A 25156-nucleotide genomic window follows, 5' to 3' on the forward strand; every position below is an offset into this window, starting at 1 on the left:
GTGGCAGAGGTAACAAAAGATGCAGAAGTTCTGTAGGAAATTCCAAATCAGAGTAAAATAATAATTTTATTTGACTATTAAAACCTCATAAAAAAAGAGAAAGCTTTCAAGTCTTCCAGTGTTCTTCATCAGGATGGGTATTATAGAAGAGAGAAAAAAATTCTCAAACCATCCTGGTCACATGGATCACATAACCCCTGTCCCAGCAGCTCTAATGGCTGCTGATCTATTTCTGGGTACAATTCAATGTGCTGTTCTAACCTTAAAAGCCCTAAATAGTTTGGGCCCAAGCTATCTCAAGGACGTCTCCTGCTTTTATGAACCTACTCAAGTGTTAAGATCAACAGAAGAGGCCTTTCTCTCAGTCCTACCAGCTTCTCAAGTCTGTTTGGTGGGGACAAGTGAAACGGCCTTCTCTGCTGCTGCGCCCAGATTTTGGAACTCCCTCCCACAGAAGACAAGACTGGACTCATCTTTGCTATCTTCCCCCAAGCAAGTGAAGGCCTTTCTCTTCAGGTAAGTTATATCCCTCATGACTGGCTGCCTGAGTGGGGTTCTTAAATGGATTGTTGTACCTTACTGTTCTGAATGTATTCTTGGTGTTGCGTCTGTTTACTGTTTTTCAGTGTGGCATTTGAATACTGTTTTTAGATTTAAATATTGTCTTTTAATGATGTAAGCTACCTTGGGTCCTTTTTAAGGAGAAAGGCAAGTTAAAAATATTTTAAATAAATAAATAATAAGTTAAAGGTACAGAACTTGCAGTTAGACTAAAGTTCCAAGAGGCAAATTGCAGATTAATGAATCAGTTTAAGGTATGATGGCATCAGGCTTTATTTTCAGGGATGTATAGTCAAATGCCATTCCCCATCTCACAGATCTGTTGTTTTTTTAAGCCAAACAAAACAGGTAAACAAAATCACAGCTTTTTATCGTTCGCGCCACAGTGGAACTGGGAGCCAAGGGCAACCCTCCTTTCTCCTCCCTTTAAGGAAATACCTGGCTCTTGTAAGGATCAGACACGGACCTGCTCACCCCCACCCCCGGGTGGGTTCACCTCAAAACTTAAGCTGCCACCGACCACCACCCCCCCCCCCAAAAGCATAAACCAAGCAAGAGGCCTCCCAGGCTCCTCGGCCACTGAGGACCCGACCGTCCCGCGAGAGTTAAAAAACCTTTCCCAGCCTTCCGGCGACTGGAGATGGCGACGGGGCTCGCCGGCCGGAAGCCCTCTTCCACTACATTGGCGCGCCTACAGACAAACAGCCGCGGCCCCATACAAGGGCAGAGCAGCGGTAGCACCAACCGGGCAGCGGTCCGAGGTTTCTCCTCCGTGAGAAGCAGGGAAGCGGGGGGGGGGGGAGGCCGGGGCACGCCGATGGGCCGACCTTCTAGGAGGTTTCCCTTCTGCGCGCCCGACTACGACCGTCAACCCCCCCCCGCCCCAAACACACACACTTTTTACTCGTTTCTTAAGAACTGCTCTCTCAGGCACGGGAGCGGGAAATGGCCTCCTAAGGCACAGGCTCAAGCGTTCGTTTCCCCTCCCCCTCCCCTCCGCCCCGGTTTATCTACCGTTTACTGGAAGCAGACGCCTAGCCAGCCGCAGACTCCGCTCCTCAAGCAAGGAGCAACTCCCGCGCCGTGCTTACTGCGCCTGCGTGGTAGGGAAGCGGCGGACAGACGCTCCGCCTGCCGTTTGTCCCGCTGGAACGCGCGGAGTAAGGAAGTCCAAGCGCCAGGCAGGGTTTCTGACCCGGGAAGAGCCGCCCTTATCCCACGGGGAGTGGCATTGAGGCAGCGGGCAGCGGCTGGAGGCTATCCGGCTGTCGCTTCGTTATAGCTCCCGTGAGCCCAAGCCGTTCATTCCCCCCCCCAATGGTGAGGGGACGCTCCTGCTCCTGGGGGGGGGCACCGTTGCCCTTGCCCAGTGTTGGCTCCCCAAGAAAACTGCTTGAATGTTTTTAATTTCTGTTGGGTTGTCCTTATACGGTTTAACATAAATTCGCATCCGTGTATATTTAGGGTTGTCCTGTTTACTCACAGGCGTGTCTCTTTCACACAAGCATTCCCTCACCTCATTCCCCAAAAGTGATTCGAGGATGGGGGAAGGCAACCAAAGCGACCATATTCCACCCAGGGTCCTTTTGGGGAGAAACGCGGTATGGGATTTTTTCAAATAAGTAAGTCCATTGCCCCTTCACCCATCTAATGCAGGTGTGTACAACCTGCTGCCCACATAGCCTGCAGTTGCTGTAAATACAATTTACAGCAATAAGTAATAAGTCAATTTATAATGAAACATTTACGGCAAAAAAAAATGAAGTTGCAAAAACACTGTACAGTATACTCTGAATATTGGTTAAGGTTTATTTTATTCATAGCAGCAGCATGTTTATGCTTCTTTTCTCTTTATTTAAAAGTTCACAGCATCTGTCCTCTATACCAGGTAGTATACAACAGTAAATGCTGCAATATGAATCGGAGCTAAAACCAGAGCAGTTATGTACTTAATCAGTGGGCAAGCTAAATACCGAATAGGCATAATTAATGATGAAACATCAAGGCAAATAAAAATGTTATTTTCAAAATTTTAACAAGGCTGGTGCATATTTAAGTTGTGAATGCAGTATCCCCGAGTAACTGCCATCACAGTGAGGGCCCCCTTCCTGGTTTTTGTCAGATAGACACCTGCAGGATGTGGCATAACTAAAAGCAGATGAGCAGATTTATGCAGATGAAGAGAATCTCTCCAGTATCCTGATTCAAAGTGTTATGCCTGACCCAGCAGCGAATTAATAGCCAGTGCCACTCCTTCAGCAGCAGTGCTCTTATGTGGCAGTGGCTAGACCAATTACATAATAATAAATATCACTGCTTCCTTTTGTACCAGCCGCAGCACTGGGCTATAGCTAAGGCAGACCCACATACAGTGGAGAAATGACAGTACCAAAGCTAGGGTTACTGGAGCCAAGGTATCACTGTTTAGGAATAGCACATCAACTGAAACAGTGATTTCATAAGCACACCCTTCCCAATGTTATATTCTGGTTTCTTCAGAGGGAATGTAGCTCTGTCCAGAAAAGGAGAATTGTCCAACAACCTTTGTATTACCAGGATTCAATTTCAATTTAATGACATCCTCCCCACCCCCACTCACAAACACCTCTAGACACTGAGCTAAGATTTGCATGGCCCCTTCCAATTCAGAAGTGACACAGAGATTAAGCTGACATCAGTATATTAATGGCAATCCTTCTAATAAACACTCCCAACATCTTCATTTAGATAGTTAGATGACACTAGGGACAAAATAGTACGGCATCTTCTGAAATTCTCTCTGACATACAGTAATTGCAAATACAACTCATTCATTGTTACATGCTGTGCTGATCCTGAAAACAGAAGAGCCACTAAAAAACAAAGCACCCACCTCCAAATCACAGTGACACATAATCAACAGAGGACTTTTCCAAATGGTAAATTGTATTCCTTTAAGTTCCCTGTAGTGGGTCACCGTTTGTTAGGTATAAGTCATGTATTATTCATGTTGTATGCTAATAATGTTGAGAGAGAGAGAGAGAGAGAGAGACAGAGAGAGAGAGGTTAAAAGGCGGAGCCTGAGAGAAGGAGTTAGTCAACAGTCAGTCAGAAGGAGAGAGTCATAGAGTCAGAAGAGATAGAGTTAGAGATTGGTTAAGATAAATAGATAAAGAAGGTGGAAATTATATGGCAAGAGAATAGTATGTACATCTGAAGAACTTTTGTGATTAATAAATTGGCTTCACTTCAATAAATAAGTTTTGTTTGCACTCACCATACAAGTGTCTGATCAAATGGCATTTATTTTGTGGATAGAGGTAATCCACTGGCAGCAGTGAAAGGAAAACACGACTGGAACCTTTGTGAGGGCACAAAACGTAGGTGCCTCAAGGAGGTGAATGTCACATTTCCCATCAGTGTTCTCTCTAATTTTCAGCCCCACTGGTCAGCGCTCCCCCCTCCGTACATGCGGCTCTAGCCATGCCTAAAACCAAAGGCGCAGAAACACTGGCTCTGTGTTTGTGTGCCTGATACATCACTGCACAGCCACCAGCTCAGAGGGAACATTGTTCCCCATCAAGCACAGATCTAACCAAGATTTTGTCCCATCATATTTCAATGCATTCCTATGGGCTTTTAAAAATCGCATAGTGACGAAATCGCTTTGCAGCGATTTTTGCTGCACAGGTTATCGTCGCTATGCAAGGCACCGTTGTATATATTTATATATTGTATCCAAACAATTCATGGCTATGCAGCACTGCATTGGTCTCATGTACCTGCAGCCAGTGTTGCCACCCATTTGCTTCTGGTCACAGCTGGAACCCCACATGCGCAGGGTGGGGTTTCTGCTCAGTGCTGGTGGAAAACTCAATGGAATTAATGAACAGCATTCCATTTTCCACCAGAAAAAAACTCCACTCAGTGTGTGCAAAGTTTCAGCTGCAATGAGAACCAAACAGGAGCAATGCAGGGCAGCAGGGCTACGCAACTTTATAGGGAACATTGCTTCCAACAGCTTTTTGTGCACCTCCCAATCCACTGTTTTTTTTGTGCTGCTTTGATTTGCCTCCCTTCACAGCTGAAAAGTTTCCTTTTTTCTTCTTTCTTCTTTAAAATATAACCCGTGTACCTGCATCCTTATGGTGCATCCACACACTTTAAAACACATAAGCGCATAAAAGGAGTAAAGATGCTAGATGGCAGAAGCAGAGGAAATACAGCAATAACAGGGACCTGAAATTGATATGGTCTCTTTGCATTTCTTACATTATCGTATCATTGCAAGCTGTTCCGAATGTAGGGTAGGGTGGCAGAAAATGAATTTGATTTTAGCTTCTCTTTACCTTTACCTTTCTGCCTCCTTGTTCAACTTGCCCCTCCCACAACAGACACCTTGGGGACAAATAATTTATCACTAGGGAAGTGTCAGATCACCTAAAGTGCTAACTTTTCTCCCACAGCAGAAGAAAGAAATGTTTTATTACGGTCATTGACCAGCAAAATTAAGATATATTATTTAAATTTGGGGACATAAAAACAATCTAAAAACATTAAAAACACTAAAACACCTAAGCACTAAAAACATCCATATACATATATATAAAACCACATTCATACATCTTACTAAATATCTCCTACTCCCTTTCATAGGCCTTATCTATGGGCTATTACAGCTTACATAGAATGCCAAAATTGTTGCTCATAGAGCCCGTGTGAACATTACCAATTTATACACCAATTTACAGATTCTATAGCTGTGCTCTAGGTGGAACCTTTCCTTCATGGATTTTGATTGCAGCAGCACAGAATTTAGCTACTTTTGTCAGCATATCTGAATTTAGCCCAGTATATCTGTCAGGGCATCGCCCTGTCAGCAAAAGCAGTGTGTAATGTGCCTCTGATCGTCCAGGAAATGCCCTTATGTAAGGGTTAACATGGACTTCTCGAATGTCAGAATAAAAAGCACAATGTAGTAATACATGGGAGATAAGATTCAATCTCACCAGAGTTACAGGGGCATAAAAGCTTAGTGTAGGGGTTGTTGTTATACTTCCCTTCCTGGACTGCTGACGGAAGTGCATTGAAGCGGGCCAAAGTAAGAGCTTCGTGTTGTTTAGGTGTTAGGGGTAAGTAGAGATATTTTGCTGGTTTCAGTGGGAGCAATGTGTTGTCAACTGTAAACCTATTTCTGATAATAGCAAGATCCTGCTGCCTTTCTGTCTCAATAATACGCTGCCTAAGATTACTCTTGGCCTTAACGTATCCCATTTGTTGGATACTTTCTACTGAATAGTCGTATCTGTTGATTTTATAGTATATTGCTGTCTTCCAAGGTGACTGATGGTTATCCTGTAATACCAGTGAAGTCAGTCCAATTGGTTGAAAGGTTAGTTTTAGCCAAAAGTTAAAAATAGCCAGCCAAGCTCTGGCTTCAACCTTCAGGTAGCCCACTTCAAGCCTGAGGGCTGCATTAGATACCCCTCTTGGAACTTGTAATATAGCCCTCACAAATTTGGACTGAACTACTTCTAACTGGATAAACGAAGAATAGGGGCCCAATTGTGCCCCATACAAGAGCTGACTAAGGGATTTGGCCTGAAACAATCTTAGTGCAGCTGGAATGTACTGGCCTCCCTTAGAATAGAAGAATTTTAGTATAGTAAGGCTAGATTTTTGTGCTGCTTGTACCACGTTGTTAACATGGGCCTTGTGGTTTCCTTTATATTGGAAAACAACGCCCAAATATTTATAGGCCTTAATTTGTTCAATCTCATGCTCATCTATTAACCACTTATAGATCCTGGGCCTCTGAGCGAACACTAAAACTTTGGTCTTCGAGTAATTTATCTGTAGCATTTCTTCTTTACAGTATTGTGCGAGAGCATATAAAGCTCTCTTAAGTCTTATTGGTATCTGTGAAATTAGGACTGCATCATCTGCGTATAACAGAAGTGATATATGTCGATTGGCTAGTTTGAGGGGATGGAACTCTGGATGGCTGAGTGCTGCTACCATTGAGTTGATATAGAAATTAAATAACAATGGAGCTAATATACACCCTTGCTTCACACCATTATAGGTTGGAACTTTATCAGACAAGTGTCCTTCCTTGTTGCATCTAATTCTGAGCGTTGTATTTTCATGCAGCTTATACATAAGCAGCAGAAGGCGTCGATATATTGTGGAAGACTCTAACTTACTCCAGAGCCTATCTCGTGAAATTAGATTAAAAGCCGATCTAAGATCAATAAAAGTGGCAAATAGGGACCCTCGGGGTTTCTTGGTGTACTTATCTACTAGGTGCCTTAGAATAAGGGCATGGTCCTGTGTAGATCTACCAGATCTAAATCCAGCTTGTTCATCTGCCAAAACACAGCACAATTTCCTGAACCTGCAAGACAACCACAATCATGCTAATTAGTAAAGGGAAATCCACCTCGGGGCCTCTTTTAGTCTTGAGGCTTGCTGAATGTTGCTGAAAAAGCAATGAGAGTGCTTCAACCCAGCAGTTGTTTGCTTGATTCCTTCCTCCATGCCATGCATGTCTGTGGTGTATAAATAAACCATACATAGAACACAGACTCATTGTCTCACTGCTAACTCTGACCCATGAATCCTTGGAAATCATGGTTATTGTTGTTTAGTCGTTTAGTCGTGTCCGACTCTTCGTGACCCCATGGACCAGAGCACGCCAGGCCCTCCTGTCTTCCACTGCCTCCCAGAGTTGGGTCAAATTCATTTTAGTAGCTTCGATGACACTGTCCAACCATCTCATCCTCTGCTGTCCCCTTCTCCTCTTGCCTTCACACTTTTCCAACATCAGGGACTTTTCCAGTGAGTCTTCTCTTCTCATCAGATGGCCAAAGTATTGGAGCCTCGGCTTCAGGATCTGTCCTTCCAGTGAGCACTCAGGCTTGATTTCCTTTAGAATTGATAGGTTTGTTCTCCTTGCAGTCCAGAGGACTCTCAAGAGTCTCCTTCAGCACCATAATTCAAAAGCATCAATTCTTCGGTAGTCAGCCTTCTTTATGGTCCAGCTCTCACTGCCATACATCACTACTGGAAACACCATAGCTTGGACTATGCGGACCTTTGTTGGCAAGGTGATGATCCTGCTTTTTAAGATTTGTCATCACTTTCCTTCCAAGAAGCAGGCGTCTTCTAATTTTGTGACTGCTGTCACCATCTGCAGTGATCATGGAGCCCAAGAAGGTTAACTCTGACACTGCCTCCATATCTTCCCCTTCTATTTGCCAGGAGGTGATGGGGCCAGTGGCCATGATCTTAGTTTTTTTGATGTTGAGCTTCAGACCATTTTTTGTGCTCTCCTCTTTCACCCTCATTAAGAGGTTCTTTAATTCCTTCTCACTTTCTGCCTTCAGAGTGGTATCATCTGCATATCTGAAGTTGTTGATATTTCTTCTGGCAATCATAATTCTGGCTTGGGATTCCTCCAGTCCTGCCTTTTGCATGATGTATTCTCCATATAAGTTGAATAAGCAGGGAGACAATATACAGCCTTGTTGTACTCCTTTCCCAAATTTGAAACAATCAGTTGTTCCATATCCAATTCTAACTGTTGCTTCCTGTCCCACATATAGATTTCTCAAGAGATAGATAAGGTGGTCAGGTACTCCCATTTCTTTAAGGATTTGCCATAGTTTGCTCTGGTCCATACCATCAAAGGCTTTTGCATAGTCAATGAAACAGAAGTAGATGTTTTTTCTGGAACTCTCTGGCTTTCTCCATAATCCAGCACATGTTAGCAATTTGGTCTCTAGTTCCTCTGCCCCTTTGAGATCCAGCTTCTACTTCTGGGAGTTCTTGGTCCACATACTGCTGAAGTACAATTTTGAGTATAACCTTGCTAGCGTGTGAAATGAGTGCAATTGTATGGTAGCTGGAGCATTCTTTGGCACTGCCCTTCTTTGGGATTGGGATGTAGACTGATCTTGTCCAATTCTCTGGCCACTGCTGAGTTTTCCAAACTTGCTGGCATATTGAGTGTAGCACCTGAACAGCATCATCTTTTAAGATTTTAAATAGTTCAACTGGAATCCCATCACCTCCACTGGCCTTGTTAGCCATGCTTTCTAGGGCCCACTTGACTTTGCCATCCAGGATCAAGTCAGCAACCACACTATCAGATCAGCAACTCAGGGTCAGCAACCACACTATCTGGATTGTCCGGGACATCCAGACCTTTCTGGTATAATTCTACTGTGTATTCTTGCCACCTCTTCTTGATGTCTTCTGCTTCTGTAAGGTCCCTACAATTTTGGCCTTTATCATGTCCATTTTTGCAAAAAATATTCCTTTAATATCTCCAATTTTCTTGAACACATCTTTGGTTTTTCCCTTTCTGTTATTTTCCTCTATATCTTTGCATTGTTCATTTAAGAAGGCCCTCTTGTCTCTCCTTGCTATTCTTTGGAAGTCGGCATTCAATATTCTGTAACTTTCCCTATCTCCCTTGCATTTTGTTTCCATTCTCTTCTCTGCTACTTGGAAATCATGGTAAATCCAGGTAAGTCTTGTGGCTCTAGTAATAAAAGGGGCAGAAAAAGAGTAGCAATGTATTGTCTGATCCAAGTGTCAAAGACTGCTGAGAAATTAAAGAACAGAATTACACCCTTCACCCTGTCCCTGTAAAAGGCCTCAGACTATTGCCCCTGAAACCGGAATGCCATTGTTCTGGAGAACTTCAGGTTTGACAACTGGAAGTCTAGATAGAGCAATTTAAAGAATTCTTAAATGTACAGGTGCACCAAGTATACATTTACATTGGGTAAATGCACCTATGACACATTGCTGAAAAGATATGTGATATGTCACAGGATTGCTTCTTTTGCAAAATAACTTCAATCAGTTCAGATGGACAGATGATCCAATTACTGTCAAGTGACATATGTACCACATGATAAACATGCTTCTAATAATACCAGTGCTAACCTAACCCTCCATGTATAAAAACTGATCTCTGAGAAGGAGGACAGCTTACCTAACCGTAATTCTAGTTCTTTGAATGGTCCTCTGTGATTCATAATCTAAGTGATCCACACATGCACAGAGCCTTGCCAGAATATTCTAGAGCTTCTGCGATCAGAAAAAGAAACAATAACACAAGCCCCTCCCTCTAGTATATGTACCTTGGCACTTCAGTTAAGTCAACTGCCGCTGCAAATGAGGCCTCTGTGAATAAAACTCTATGTGAATAAAAAGCTGGCATAGCTGGAGGAGGGTGTAATGCCAAGGTAGAAGAAAGTATAGCATGTCCAAAAGGGGCATCAGACTTCTGTTGAACATCTAGCTGGTAGTGATTGATAAAGATAAAAGCTGTGATCAGATGTCAGACACATAAATCTCCTGGAGAGGGATCCCTTGGAGGAAAGCCATAGATAATGTCAATACCCTGGTAGAGTGTGGGCGAAGGGGCTGTGGCACTGGAATATGGGCAAGCTGGACAGCAGAGTTGACCCACTTGGAGATACACTGGGAGGTGACTTGGAGCTCCTTTGATGGGGGCTGGTAACTGATAAACAGTTGAGGAAGATGCCAAAAAGGCTGTGTGCGGGCTACAAAAAAAGCCAGAGCCTGTCTGACATTTTGTTGGGGCAAAAAACAAAAGGAACATGGTAGCTGGAGTCTACTAACAGCTGCCTAATCAAGGAGAGGAAGCGGATGAAACTTTTGAAAAACAAATTCCAAGGATGTCAAAGAGGCACAATGTAGTAGTGATGGGAGATTTCATTTATCCGGATATATGTTGGAAGGCAAATTCTGCTAAATATGGTCCTTCCAAGAAATTCCGGGCTGGTGTGGCTGATAATTTTCTCCTACAAAACGTGGAGTGAGACACTAGATTACTAGCTATCCTTGACTCAGTTCTAACCAGTAGAGATTACTTGATGGAAGAAGTGGCAGTAAGGGCAACAGTGACTATGTTCTATTAGAATTCTGGAATTCTGATTTTCAGAGGAAACCAAAGCAGAGTGCAGCCACACACGTATGCTGGATTTTAAAAAAGCCAGTTTTAATAATCTCAGAACAAGGATGAGTAAGGTCCCAACGCAGGAGAGCTGTGAACAGGAGCACAAAAGTGTGCCGTCCTCCACAAGAGAACCAGAGAAAGAACATGAAGATTGTGCAGTGGGGGAGTTGATAAAGTTGGACGATGAAGGAACAGGAGTTAAGAAAGCAGTGGAAGTGTTTCTGGCAGAAGAAAAAGGGAGGCAGGCAAGGGAGGAGTTAGGAGGGTGGAGATGGGAAGATATAAAAGAGGAGGGAAAAGAGAGAGGGAAAAAAGGAGTTGAAAGAGAGAAGTGTACAGACGGGTGAGACTGGTGAGCAGAGAGATAGGATCGCAAAACTGGTAAAAGACTTTCCTAATCTGATTGATTTCGATTTTGAAACCTTTATTGGCATATAAACGGACAACAACAAAACATAGGTACAAGCCAAGCGATGATCAGAGTAAACGTAAAATAGGAGATACACTCAACAAATAGTATCATAGGTAATGGGTTAAATTGGAAATTTCCAAAAGATATCTTGCTCCTAATCTGATGACGGGAGGAGGATTATCAACAACGCCACCTGATCGGAGCAAAAAGGGGGTTGGTGAACAAAGTGGAAAATGGATATGGGAACCAACATCTACACAGGGTTTGGGGAAGAAGGAGATCCCTTGTGGTACCAGTCCCTATCTCTCCAGATTGGAGGGATCTCAAGTGGTGCACCCTTGTTGCGGGACGGTTTGTGTAGTTCTAAGTGCACCGGTGCAGAACCAAGTAACCAGCTCTATCCCTGGAGTGAAGAGAATGTAAAGGAAACGAGAAGTGTTGAAAATGTTAGAGTTAAGAGTTATAAGCTGTTGCCGGAGGTGGAAATGATGGATCCGTTTCGTTTAGGTATTTCTGAAGTTAAAGATAATAAACAACCGTTGTTTGCACCAGTTGCTTCGTCTCCATCGGTTCTTCCCGCCGAAACCCCTGGCCTGCCTACTCTTTCTAAAGAACCCAATCACAGTGGCGCCCAACGTGGGGCGGGCCAATGGGAAGGCCAGGAAGAGATAACCAGAATGATGAGGACTATAGAGAGGCAAGAACAGATGATAGAGAATTTAACAGAGCAGCAGATGATGTTAACTAGAGAGATGATGAGACAAGAGACTGATGAAGATACAGTGGGCCCTCGACTTACGAATGGCCCTACATGCGAACTTTTCGGGTTACGAACCCGATCTCATCGCCCTACTTGCGAACGTGGATCAGGTTACGAACCCAAAAGGCAGGAAGGGCGGGAAATTCAAACTTTCCGTGCTTTCTCCCTGCCTTTTTGTCTTCGGAAACAAGCCGGGCAGCCGATTTCCCCCCAGCCGCGCGGCTTGCTTCTTGTTTGGAAAAGCAAGCCGCGTGGCCAGGAGGAAATCGGCTCCCTCCTTGCACCTGATGCAGAGTCCGCTTGGCGCCGGGCTGGACGCGAAGCGGACTCTGCATCGGTTGCAAGGAGGGAGCCGATTTTCTCCTGGCCACGTGGCTTGCTTTTCCAACAAGAAGCAAGCCAGCCGGGCAAGGAGAAATCGGCTCCCTCCTTTCAACCAACTGGGCTGAGCTCAGCCGGCGCGAAGGGGGCTCACCGTCAGGTGGAATGAGGGAGCTGATTCCTCCCTGGCCCGCCGGCTTGCTTCTGAAGCCAAAAAGGCAGGGAGAAAGCACAGGAAGTTCGAACTTCCCACATTTTCTCCCTGCCTTTTTGGCTTCAGAGAGCTCCGAAGCTGCCCACTGCGGTGGTGGGGACCCCCAGGGGGGGCCCCCAGGGTTTGCATGTCACCATGGGAGACCTCCCTGGGGGTCCTCGCCGCCACAATTGGTGCCTTCAGAGGTTTCAAAGGGCTTTCCCCGACATCGGAGGAAGCCCTTTGAAATCTCCAAAGGCAGCGGAGCGCTGGGCAGCTACAGCAGGCCGGGTGCCTGGCCGCCTGCCCCCGGCGGCGCGGAACCAGCGGACGATGGGCAGCTAGAGCAGGCCGGGCGCCTGGCCACTCGCCCCCGGCCATGCGGAAGCCGGGAGGCTTCGGACTGGTAAGTCCTTTTTAAAAAACTTTTCTATGTGGGTTTTGGAGGGTGGGTTTGGACTGGGGGGTTATGTTTCTGTGGTTTGTGTGTGTGTGTTTGCAGTCCCAACGTGGGACTTGCTCTTTTTATTTTTATTTTTGTATTTTTTTTTAAATGCTGGAACGGATTAATTCAGTTCCCATGCATTTCAATGGGAAATGGTAGGTCGTCTTACGAACTTTCCGAGCTACGACCGTCCTCCCAGAACGGATTAAGTTCGTAAGTCGAGGGCCCACTGTAAAGGAATTAAAAATAATCTACTTATTAAGAATGGCTTAGTAGCGGGACCCATGCCCATAAGAATTCAAAAGATGAGTGCCAGTGATGATCCCGAAGCGTATTTACATACATTTGAGAGAGTGGCAGTATCCGCGGGTTGGCCAAAGGAACTATGGACATTGATTCTAGTACCCTATTTAACTGGCTTATTGCAAGAAGTGGTAGATACTCTGAGCCCTAATGAAGCGGCCCAATACGACGTGGTAAAAACAGCTATTCTCAGAACATTTAACTTAACCAAGGAGGTACATAGGAAAAGATTTAGAGAGCTGAAGTTAAAGGCAGGAGTACACCCATGGACTTTAGTGCAACGCATGCGAGCTAATTTGACAAGGTGGATCAAACCAGAGGAGAAAACCAAAGAGCAAATATGAGAAATGATTATTTTGGAACAACTGGTGACTATGCTGAGCGGGAATATCAAGGGTTGGGTACAGAAGAATAACCCGAAGCAATTGGAGGCAATTCACCTAGTGGAAGATTATTGCATGTAAGAAGAGACCGGGAAAGAGAGCCCCGCCTCTGTTGGGGAACGTGGTCATCTGCGTGAGAAGGCGGTGGCTCCAGCACTTGGTGGTGGATTTCGGAAGAGTATGGAGACTCCAGGAGCAGCTCGACCACGCGGTCGCTCTTTTGAGCCTATGGGTCTACGACAAGTGAGACCCAACACGGTGGATGATCGCGTTTATGGGGGGCTTGTGTGCTACGGATGTGGGACCCCCGGGGCATTTAAGTCAGGATTGCCCAGGGACTGATTGTTTATGGGTAGGAGGCATGAATAATTCTAAATCGGTTAAAGGAGGGGACCAGACAGGTTGAGAGGTGGTTGCATGGGTAAACGGAGAAAAGAAGAAAGCTTTAATTGAAACGGGGTGCGGAAAGACTTTGATACAAGACTTAAAGACAGAAGGGTTGGATGAAGGGTTTGTAGTGAGGTGTATTCATGGAGACACTAAAGCATATAGAACCACATGGGCAAATGTGAAAGTAGGAGAAGAATCCAAAAGGATGAAGGTGGGGATAGTACCGGGACTCTCGAGAGAAATGTTATTGGGCAGAGACTGGGCGGGAGATAAAATGTTGTCCAACAACCGAGAAGGTTTGCAAGGGGAGTGTGCACAATCTGAAGACATAGATGATTTTTTACAGGAGACTTCTAGAGAACAAACGCGAGCGTGGCAGCAAGATGACCCGACGCTGCAAGAACACATCAAGGCAGCAAAAGAGGTGGGGACGATGGGGAAAGGAAATAAGGGTATGATATTGGATGAAGGATTGTTGTATTTTGTTGACGAACTAGGGGAAAGGGCTTTAGCCGTTCCTCTGAAATGGAGGCGAAAAGTTTAACATCTTGCCCATGACGTCCCAATGTCTGATCATCTAGCCCAAGATAAGATGAGGTCGCACATCAAACGTAGATTTTGGTGGCCAAACTTAGATAAAGAAATAGAAGAATATTGTCAGACCTGCCCAGAATGCCAAAAGACCCAGTTAAAACCGAAACCAGAAGCGGCTTTAATCCCTATGCCTCTGATAGACCAGCCCTTTAAGAGGATAGGGATAGATATTGTAGGGCCGTTGTTAAGATCAGCTGGAGGACATACCCACATATTAGTAATTATAGACTATGCGACCCGTTACCCTGAGTGTATTACTATTCATTCTACTACCGTCAAGGTGTTGGCTAGGGAATTACTACAAGTTTTTACCAGGCTAGGTTTTCCAAAGGAGGTCCTGACGGATCAAGGTACAAACTTCATGAGTCAAACCTTGAAAGAGATGTGGCGGTTGTTACAAGTAAAACCTTTGCATACTGCAGTATATCATCCCCAAACCAACGGGCTTGTGGAAAGGTTTAACAAGTCTTTAAAGGGGATGCTTAGGAAATTGGTAATGGAAAAACCGAAGAGATGGCATTTGCTAGTAGCTCCACTAATGTTTATAGTTAGAGAAGTGCCACAGGTTTCACTCCTTTTGAGATGATGTATGAGTGGAATCCCAGGGGCATCTTGGATCTAGTGAAAGAAAAGTGGGAGAGTGGAAAGGATGATGCCCAGATTATAGTGAAATATGTCCTAGAAATGAGGGAACACTTACAAAGTGTAGCAGGTATAGCTAGGGAGAATTTACTCAAAGTGCAAGAAGGACAAAAAAGAAGATATGATGCTAAAGTGAAGGTCAGACAATTCGAGCCAGGGCAAAAAGTGCTCTTATTGATGCCAGCTGCATCAGCTAAATTGTTTGCCACCTGGCAAGTTCCTTATGAAGTGTTGAGGAAAATTGGAGTGGTAGACTATGAAATTCTGATGCCCGACAAGACAAAGAAAAGGGGGATCTTTCATATTATTGAAAGAATGGAAAGAGAGAGAAGCATTATGGGGGCAAGTAAGAGATGAAGAGTTCAGACCAGAAGCTAGTGATTATCTGGGAAGGTAAACCGGTTGAACTGAGTACAGAACTGGAAGAAGATCAGAAACAACCATTGAGAGAATTAGAACCACAATATCAGGAAGTCTTTGCAGGTTCACCTGGAAACACTAACTTGGTAGAACATGCTATTAATACACAACCACAGGTGATAGTTAGATCAGGAAGCCAAAATTGGCCCAGACATTTGAGGGAGACTATAAACAAAGAGATAGATGACATGTTAAAATTAGGAGTAATAGAACCATCTCAGAGTCCATGGAGTAGTATAGTACCAAAGCCAGATGGTAGTATAAGATTATGCATAGATTATAGGAAGTTGAACGAGGTCTCCAAGTTTGATGCTTATCCTATGCCTAAAATAGATGACTTGCTAGACAGATTAGGACGGGCGAGTATCTGACCCCGCTAGATTTCACGAAAGGTTATTGGCAGATACCATTGAGACAGGAAGATAAAGAAAAACTGCTTTTGTGACACCCAAAGGCCTTTTCCATTTTTCCCGAATGCTGTTTGGTTTACATGGGGCGGCTGCTACGTTTCAAAGATTATTGGATAAAGTACTTGAACCAGTAAAGAATTTTGCAGGGGCGTACATAGATGACATTCTCATTTACAGTAATAGCTGGGAGGAGCATTTGCAACACCTGACAAAGGTATTGCAAGAGTTACAGAAGGCCAAACTCAAAGTAAATCCCACAAAATGTAAGATTGCTCAAAAGGGAGTACAATTCTTAGGGTTCCATGTTACTCAAGGGAAAATACAACCAGTATCAGACAAAGGAGACATGGCCCCAACCCCAAACTAAGAAAGAAGTACAACAGTTTTTGGGGTTGGCGGGGTATTGCAGACAGTTTATACCTAATTTTGCCCACATAGTGGCCCCTCTTAGTGACTTAACCAGAAAGAGAAAAATGAATAAAGTGTTACGGGGTGTTGCTGAGAATAAGGCTTTTGAAAAACTGAAAAATATTCTAGCAGAATTACCAAGTAAGTATGCCCCTGATTTTGAGGTGCCCTTCATCGTGCAAACTGATGCATCAGACAGAGGAGCAGGGGCTTTACTTTCACAGTTGAAAGATGGGACGGAATTTCCGGTGATGTACCTCAGTAAGAAGTTGAGTCCGAGGGAGCAAAAATACTTCACTATAGAAAAAGAAGCATTTGCAATAAAGTGGACAATACAAACTTTAAGGTATTATTTGTTAGGTGCTCCTTTTACATTGGCTACCGATCATGCACCCTTACAATGGTTGAACAGGATGAAACATGTAGACCCTCGCTTGACGAGGTGGTATTTAAATTTGCAACTGTTTACTTTTACTATAAAGTATTGGAAAGGCAGTGCTCATGCTAATGCGGACTAGTTTTCCCAACAGGGAGACGAGGTGAAAGGCTCTGAAGAGAGGCTGGCCCACTCATCGGGGGGGGGTGTGTGAACAGGAGCACAAAAGTGTGCCGTCCTCCACAAGAGAACCACAGAAAGAACATGAAGATTGTGCAGTGGGGGAGTTGATAAAGTTGGACGATGAAGAAACAGAGGTTACGAAAGCACTGGAAGTGTTTCTGGTGGAAGAAAAAGGGAGGCAGGCAAGGGAGGAGTTAGGAGGGTGGAAATGGGAAGATATAAAAGAGGAGGGAGAAGAGAGAGGGAAAAAAGGAGTTGAAAGAGAGAAGTGTACAGACGGGTGAGACTGGTGAGCAGAAAGATAGGATCGCAAAACTGGTAAAAGACTTTCCTAATCTGATGACGGGAGGAGGATTATTAACAAAGCCACCTGATCGGAGCAAAAAGGGGGTTGGTGAACAAAGTGGAAAATGGATATGGGAACCAACATCTCCTACACAGGGTTTGGGGAAGAAGGAGATCCCTTGTGGTACCAGTCCCTATTTCTCCAGATTGGAGGGATCTCGAGTGGTGCACCCTTGTTGCGGGACGGTTTGTGTAGTTCTAAGTGCACCGGTGCAGAACCAAGTAACCAGCTCTATCCCTGGAGTGAAGAGAATGTAAAGGAAACGAGAAGTGTTGAAAATGTTAGAGTTAAGAGTTATAAGCTGTTGCCGGAGGTGGAAATGATGGATCCGTTTCGTTTAGGTATTTCTGAAGTTAAAGATAATAAACAACCGTTGTTTGCACCAGTTGCTTCGTCTCCATCAGTTCTTCCCGCCGAAACCCCTGGCCTGCCTACTCTTTCTAAAGAACCCAATCACAAGAGCCTAACAAGAAAAGAAGTCCAAGAAGGGTGGGAGCTTCTCAAAAAAAGAAATTCTTAAAGCACAACTACAAACAATTCAACAAGAAAAAAAGTTAGGAGACAGCCAAAAAAAAAAAAAAAAAAAAAGGCCAGTGTGACTTCATGAAAAGCTCAGGGAGAACTTGAAAACAAGGACATGTTGGCCAGGTTATCAAGGAAGACTTGGGATGCCCTGTAACCTGAGGTATGCTGCCACGGCGGCAGCAAACCTCATTTGGTAAACATCCGAGGCACTGTGGCCAGCCTGCATGGTAACCAGACCCTAGCTGGAAGCAAAGGTAAGACATAAGAGCTGGATTGATGGAAATGTGGAAGTACGCATCCTGTAAATCAATGACCACGAACCAGTTTTTCTTTTGAAGTAGTGGAAGAATGGACTCAAGAATGGACCCATGTGAAATTTGGTGGTGGTAATGTAACCACTTCTGAGTTCTAGGATTGGGTGGATGCCTGTCCTTTTTGGAGACAGTGAAATAGCGAGAGAATTTTTTTTTTGATTGTGTGCTGTAGGGGTACAGGTGCTATGGTCTCCTTGAGTAGTAAGGAATGTATTTCATCCTGCAGGGTTACCAACGGAAGTGTGATGGCGAGACACTGGGGGAAGGTGGTGGAATTCTATGTGGTGCTCCAACTCTATGATGGAGAGGACTCCGGCATCTGTGGTAATGTTCCTCTACACAGGTAAGTGTTGCCATAGAGTGGGTGGAGGTGGGGGTTGGCAGGTGGTAGCAAGGTCTCGGCTGGTGTGATGTCAAACCTCATGCTTGGGCTTGCAGTCATGTGACTGATAGTACTTTGTCAGCGAGTCCTGGGACAGAAAGATTGCTGTTTGTAATAAGGAACAGTAGTTGTTTGCCTCTGCGGTTCTTGTTGAAACCTCTGATAGGAGGTGTAGGGATGACACAACAGTGTGTGTTTTGGGCACTGTTGGTATGTAGGGTGAACTCCCCAGCATCTGGCAGCTATTCACTTCTTTTGTACATTTTCAGGAATGTCATGTTTCAGCACTGAAAAGGTCAAACACTGAAGGGGAGGTCTTCAATGTGAACACAAGCGTCTTCTGCGAGGCCTGCTGTCCTGAGTCAGGCGAAGCAGCAGAGCATGACAGAAGTCACCATAGATTTAGAGGTGGCATCAACAGTGTGGCATGCCGCTAGCATTTGTTGTTTGACCACCGAGAGGCCTTCTTGCTGAAATGTTTGTGCCAGCATCCTCTTAGCATTAGGCAGTGCTTCAATTAAGGCAAACAAGTTGTCCCATAAGAAATGCTGATACATGCCCATGGCCCCTTGATAGTTAGCGACTCGCACTGTAAAGGCAACTGAGGAATAGAGCCATTGGCCCATGGAGTCGATGTGTTGACTGTCCTTGTTAGGTGGAATCAGGTTTTGTTGATGTTGAGAGCAAGACTGAGACGCTTCAACAAAAATGGAGTTAGACGTGGGCTGCTTCTGTAGAAAAATAGCATCAGGATAATGACTTCTATAGAGGTTGTTGATCCATTGGGAGATAGTATCTGAGGAGGCCAGCTTGGTCCATTTAGCTTTGTCCAAAGCTAAATGTGCTTTGTTTCAGCGCATTTAGCTGTGCTGAGAAGAGAAGGAAGCATAGAGATATGGACCAGAGTGGTAGTGTCTTTAAAAATTGGATCATAGTGATTGTCCGAGGATTCTGCAGTGGGTCCATGAATCTGGTGCTCGAAAGACTTAGCCACGCAAACCATTGACTGGGCATAGGTCTGAAAGTACTCAGCCAGAGACGGTGGGTCCAGATCTGCCAGGTCTTAATCAGGTGATGTTAAGAGCACCGATGGTGTTTGGGGATGTGAGCCGTGGTCAGAGGGATCAGAACCGTGAGGCAATCTGATTGACTGCCAATTAACACTGGAGTTGTAAAGTGGCTCACCTTCATACTGGGAGCTAGAGGTCTGTTGATGGTGAGTTGTTGACATTGAAGGTGCCTCCATGGTAAGAAGTTGGTGTCAAGGATCCTTGACATAGATGAGATCAGTGTGGAAGCATATTCAATATGGAGCTGGTGGAGCCTGCTGTCAGTGTTGATGGGACTACCAAGTTGGTAAGGGCACTGATGGACCACACTGAATCACTGTGGAGTAGATGGACGCTGGTGATGCTGAGTGGGACGAATGGTCGACATCATCCAGCTGCGGAGGGATGCAATAACTTGTTGCCGCCAAGAAAGTAGTCAAGGCCGAGGAATATTTGTCCAGTTGCCAAGGCTTCTTAGGTGCAAATCGTAATGTGGTGTCAGTTAAGGCCAGGCAAAGATGGTGGTGAGATTGTTGTTGAAACAAGGAGGCGGGAGATAAGTCTGAAGTCAATGTCAAAGGGCCTCCTTGTTCTTCAGAACAGGAAGGGGTGGCCAACTGATGTTGCTTTGCCACTTCGGAGACAGCCTTTTCCATGGCTCTGGCCTGTGGCATGGATTTGCACATTGGTTGTGCCATAGGCTTCACTGGCTGGAGGGATTCTTCCCAAAGTCGAAGTTTAAGCCTGGAAAGGCAACTGGGTGGAACTCCACCCAGGAAGAGGTCTGATGAGTCTCTCCAAGGCAAACTAGGCACTTAGCATGGCTGTTGGGGAGAGGGATCTTATTATTACAGGCCACACAATGTTTAAATGGGCCTGAAGAGGCCAAGAACTGAAGTTAGGGGGGCGGAAAGGGGGCAGGGGGAAGCCCTGGCCTGAAGGCTGAAGCTGTTAGCAAACAGTAAAGGAATAAATTAAAATTAATAATGGCTTTTCTTGCTTTTCTCCCCCAGAGAAAAGACTCACAAACTATGAACAAGGCTCTCAATGCAGCGGTTCAAGAGAAACTGAAGGGACAGCCTTGGCACTAAGGTACATAAACTAGGGAGGAGGGGCTTGTACTAAGTCTTTTTCTGATCGCAGAAGCTCTAGAATATTCCGATGAGACTCTGCGCATGCGTGGATCACCCAAAGAGTGATTCACAGAGGCCACAAAGAAGAAAAAATAAATCACAGAGCTAAGCTACCAAGTTGCATTTGCTATTATTCACTTGAAAATTAATGACCAAAATCCTATTGCATTTTTTTGGCAGTGTATTACAATTGGCATAAATCTTAGTGACAAATTGGCACAAACTGAGAGGTTAGCATGGGCATTTGCTGTCACCCAACAGCAAATACCTATACAACCGCCCAGAGTGGTCGGAAGATCAGATGGGTGGGGTATAAATCAAATCAAATCAAATCAAATCAAATCAAATCAAATCAAATCAATGAATGAATGAATGAATGAATGAATGAATGAATGAATGAATAAATAAATAAATAAATAAATAAATAAATACATACAGTAGAGACTCCATAGCTTGCAGCAATTCACCACAGGGATTCACTCCTACGGTATTATGCCAATGGGCTGAAGTAACAGGATTTTGGTCATTCCATCCTGTCCATTACTTACTTAATTATGCCTAAAACACATACAGAAGTTATAATATTTTTTTCCTGCACTTATGTGTCCCACATTGACAGGCAATCTCAGCAACAGGCCTGCTTCCAGCTTCATAACCATAATCCCATGTGAGTTCAGTTCCAGCTTTTACATGCCTAGGAAAGAAACATATCACACAGTTAACATAATACCAGGTCAGGAGCTCAGCTGAACGCACTTATAGAGATCAGATCTTTATGCTGCTGGGTGCAGGGGGACATTTGGGGTTTAAATGGAATACAGATGTTAACTGTTTGAATATATGCAAGTTAAAAAAATTTAGGAAGTATCTATTTAGATATCTTTCAGACATATTTCTGTAGAAGAATTCCAAGTCACACAATAGGCTCATTACGAGGAATTCAGTCAGGGACTCATTTATTAGCGGTTATTTGCTGCTCCAAGGTATATCATTGCACTTATGCGGGCATAAATATTCCACTGGATTCTGTCTGTTGGTTAGAAATGTAGCACACAGCATACATTCTATACATAGTATACGTTGTAGTCCCTGCAACAAACAATGTGGCATGGGATATGGTTGTCCAGTACATTGTTGATATTGAAAATTTAAAAATACGGGGTAAGCGCCTGAAAAATTATTAATATTTCCACACAGAAATGCTAGGCAGAACAAGAAGATAACAGAAGTAGTGTTAGGCTTTATACATAATTTCTAACTTGGAAGATACGTTTTTACTCAAATAATTATTTCTTGTTAATTGAAAAAAAAAAATCGAACCTGTTCGTGAAGAATGCCACCCAAGGGAAATTTCTGTTATGAGTTTCTACGAATACACTCTGGACAAAGAGATTAGGAGAACAGCTGTGCTATAAATAAAACAAGTACATGTTAAAATGGATTGGGTTACTTTTCTTTTGATATACAGTGGTGCCCCGCTAGACGCTTACCCCGCATGACGTCAAAATCACTTGACGATGACATTTTTGCAATTGCTATTGTGATCGCATGGTTCCAATAGGGGAAATCCGCTTTACGTTGATTGGGAGCCTGCTTTGCGAACCGTTTGTTCGCAAAACAATGCTTTTTCTAGTTCCGCAAAATGGCTTCCCTCCGCAAAATGGCTTCCCTCCCTTCTCAAAATGGCTGCTTTCCGGACGGAAGCTTCGCATTACAGTGATTTTTAACAGCTGATCGGCGGTTCTCTATTGGCAAGCTTCGCTGGACGATGAGGTATTTCCCCCATTGGAATGCATTGACCGGTTTTCAATGCATTCCAATGGGGATTTTTTTTCACTTGACAATTTCGCTTAACAGCAATTTTGCTGGAACGCATTATCATCATCAAGCAGGGCACCACTGTACTGCCTCACACACATCACATATATATAGTTTAAGAAATTTTCAGCACATGAGTAGTTGGGTTCCACATGAACAAAAGTTCTTTCTTTTTGTACAATAAAATCTTAAGTAATACAAGAAGAAAGAGGGCTATGTCAAACAAATGGCATTATTTGATTACAATAAGTAGGTGGAATGGGTCAACAAGTAGATGTGAACAACTTATGACATGACAGCTGAAATCCAGTAATAAGCTCAACTCAAGCAGGCTACTGAATCAGTGGGGATTTGGTAAGTTACTTCCTGCTTCAACCAAAGAGGATCCATGTCCAGAACAGAGATGGCTGATAAAGCAATTATGCTTCATGAGACACAAGAGGGAACTTGGATAATAAGTAAAGCATTGCTGGATAGGTCAGTAATTTAGGTTTTTGGCTGTGGAGCCAAAGATTGGGAGTTCTATTCCCCACTGTGCCTCTGTAACAGGGACCAAACTCGATGGTCCATAGGGCCTTTCCAGGTTTGCAGTTCTAATATTCTAAGATTAAGGCAATATCTCTTTAACCGACTATGTGATGTACTGATTTAAAAGTGATACGGTTAAATACAGCAAAGCAAGACAGTTAGCCATCACTAATTTTAAAAAAAATCACACTGAGAGCATATTTCCAGGGAGCAGACATATATGATCTTTTAAAGTAGAATGGACTCATTTCAGAATCTAAGTAATATTAATGTTTATCATAACTGGGTTCCAAGAGAAGGGTATAAAAAGTTGGCTGTTATATTGGGTACCACAGCTGTTTTTCAGCTAGGAAAAAATCCATTAAAGAAAAAAACACAATGTAAAATCATTTTTAGATAGTCAACTTATGTTTATAAAATAGTGAGTGCATAAAAGAAGCAGCTTTTATATACCGTATTTTTCGCTCCATAAGACACACTCTTTCTCTCCAAAAAGGAGGGAGGGAAAGTACATGCATCTTATGGAGTGAATGCACTAACCCAGGGTTCAGCCACCACCACCCAAAAGCCTCCCACTGCCATGCTGGGAGGCCTCTGAACTGGCAGCAGAGACTGCTTGCTGTTTGGACCTCACCATTCTGCACTGCTAGCTTTCCAGGATCTGCTTCCTGCAGCCCACCTGGAAAACCAGCAAGGCAAACAGGCCTATGGCAGCAAGCAATGCAAACAGCCAAAGACCAAAGGGGAAAGAGTGATTCTAGAAAAAAAAGAAACACAGACCCCCAGCAGTTGATTTTCCCATGTTTGGGAAAATCACAGGGGTCAGCTCATCCAAAGTGCAATAGATGAGCCTTACCCTGGGAAAACCACTTACAACAATGGTATCTCCCCTGCCAGGTCTGAGTTTAAAGGGCCCCTAAGCCTCCTGGCCCTTTGTGTGCCCTACCCTCCAAAGGCATGGTGACCCCTGGCTGCACATCCTGATCAGAACAGGGCTGCACAGCCCCAATCCCAAAAGAGGCCAGGAGAGCTCTTCAGTGTTTTGGGGTGCCCTGCAGGACCCCCATCAGGGGCTGGATGTTCCTCCCACAATCCTTCAGTGCACAGATATTAGCATATCTGCCTGCTTGCATCACCCAATTGGCTTCTCTATTGGAGAAGCAAAGCAGGAAAGAGGAGTCTCTTTCCCTTCACCTTCTGCAGAGAAGTTAGACCATGTGACCAACCAGACATGTGGAGAACCAGAGAGAGAGAGAGAGAGAGAGAGAGAGAGAGAGAGAGAGGACAGAAACAAAAGCTTCTAAAATTGCTAGTAAGTTTAATAGGCCTGAGAATGGTGAGGGGAAGATAAAATTACTACTGAGAGCCTGCTAGATGGGGAAAAGTTGGCTAGATATAGCTGTCTGTAGTTCAGAGCTTGGTAGTAAGCTGCATCACTTCCCCATAAATTAAGCCTAAATAGAAGTAATTTTGCAGATATTTAAAACATTAAGGGACCTGGGGGGGGGGGAGGCTAATGTGTATTGTTAGCCAAATTTCATTCTGAAGCACAGAATGATTAAAAAGGCACTGAGCACATGCAGAATAAAGTTCAAAAGGGAAACCAAAAGGGACCTAACACACCTTTCCTTAATATATTACCACTAGGGCTACAGGTTTTATTTCGTGTATTAGCTTGCCACAGTTTTTATGGACTTATCAGGAGCAAGGCAATTTGAATTGCAGAGGGCAGATCTGAATCACAGATCTGAATATGTCCAAGTAAAGCTTTGAAATCTTGAAAATTGATTTAAGAACCCAACATTTCATAAATAGCATTTCACACGTACACACACACAACTGGAAACAAAAATTTTAGTACAGTGGGGTCTCGACTTACGAACTTAATCCATATTGGAAGGCAGTTCTCAGGTCGAAAAGTTCGTAAGTCGAATCTGCATTTCCCATAGGAATGCATTGAAAACCATTTAATCCGTATCTGCTCTTTTCGTCCATTGAAACTAATGGGAAGCTGCTATTCCGCCTTCTGCCACTAGAGGGGGATAGTTTTTCCTTTTTTCCTTTTAACCTAAGATGACTTAGCTTTAAAAAAAGGGAAAAAAGAGTTCGTAACTCGAATCTAAGTTCGTAAGTCGAGTCCATATATTCCTATGAGAGCGGTTCGTAAGTCAAAACGTTCGTATGTCGAGCCGTTCGTAAGTCGAGACCCCACTGTAGTATTTTTGTGTTAACAAAAGCTGCATGGTGTCGCTCCCCCTGTTTTTATTGGTTTTTCTTAATCATT

The 25156-nt window shown here is 44.0% G+C and overlaps 2 protein-coding genes, 1 long non-coding RNA gene and 1 other non-coding gene across 28 annotated transcripts in view; 1 reads left to right on the plus strand and 3 right to left on the minus strand.

Annotated features, from left to right (window-relative positions):
• Nucleotides 1–1709, minus strand: part of PHF11 (PHD finger protein 11) — a 47953-nt gene extending 46244 nt beyond the window's left edge. For 9 of the 15 annotated variants that reach the window (XR_013537685.1, XR_013537684.1, XR_012085061.2 and 6 more), the window contains exon 1: nucleotides 1576–1709. The gene's annotated coding sequence lies outside the window, so the exon portion shown is untranslated. Of the gene's footprint in view, nucleotides 1–1306; nucleotides 1408–1575 lie in introns of those variants that run through there. The other 6 variants (XR_013537687.1, XR_013537686.1, XM_078378345.1 and 3 more) reach the window with 5 other exon arrangements.
• LOC140705696 (uncharacterized) lies at nucleotides 189–20595 on the plus strand. Its single transcript, XR_012085171.2, has 3 exons — nucleotides 189–516; nucleotides 18189–18305; nucleotides 20407–20595. It is a non-coding gene; the product is annotated as an uncharacterized LOC140705696 (long non-coding RNA).
• SETDB2 (SET domain bifurcated histone lysine methyltransferase 2) overlaps nucleotides 6153–25156 on the minus strand; it is an 88761-nt gene continuing 69757 nt past the window's right edge. For 7 of the 11 annotated variants that reach the window (XM_072993157.2, XM_072993165.2, XM_072992908.2 and 4 more), the window contains 3 exons: nucleotides 21847–21935; nucleotides 21075–21220; nucleotides 6153–9088 (listed from right to left, as the gene is read on the minus strand). In XM_072993157.2, coding sequence (XP_072849258.2) covers nucleotides 21103–21220; nucleotides 21847–21935 — 207 coding nt within the window. In that variant the 3' untranslated portion in view covers nucleotides 6153–9088; nucleotides 21075–21102. Of the gene's footprint in view, nucleotides 9089–19464; nucleotides 20218–21074; nucleotides 21221–21846; nucleotides 21936–25156 lie in introns of those variants that run through there. The other 4 variants (XM_078378290.1, XM_072992964.2, XM_072993010.2 and 1 more) reach the window with 4 other exon arrangements.
• On the minus strand, nucleotides 23613–23777 carry LOC140703555 (U1 spliceosomal RNA). The gene has a single exon (XR_012082887.1). It is a non-coding gene; the product is annotated as a U1 spliceosomal RNA (small nuclear RNA).

Source organism: Pogona vitticeps, chromosome 1 (genome assembly GCF_051106095.1).
Source record: "Pogona vitticeps strain Pit_001003342236 chromosome 1, PviZW2.1, whole genome shotgun sequence".
In the NCBI taxonomy this organism is placed as follows: Eukaryota; Metazoa; Chordata; class Lepidosauria; order Squamata; family Agamidae; genus Pogona; species Pogona vitticeps.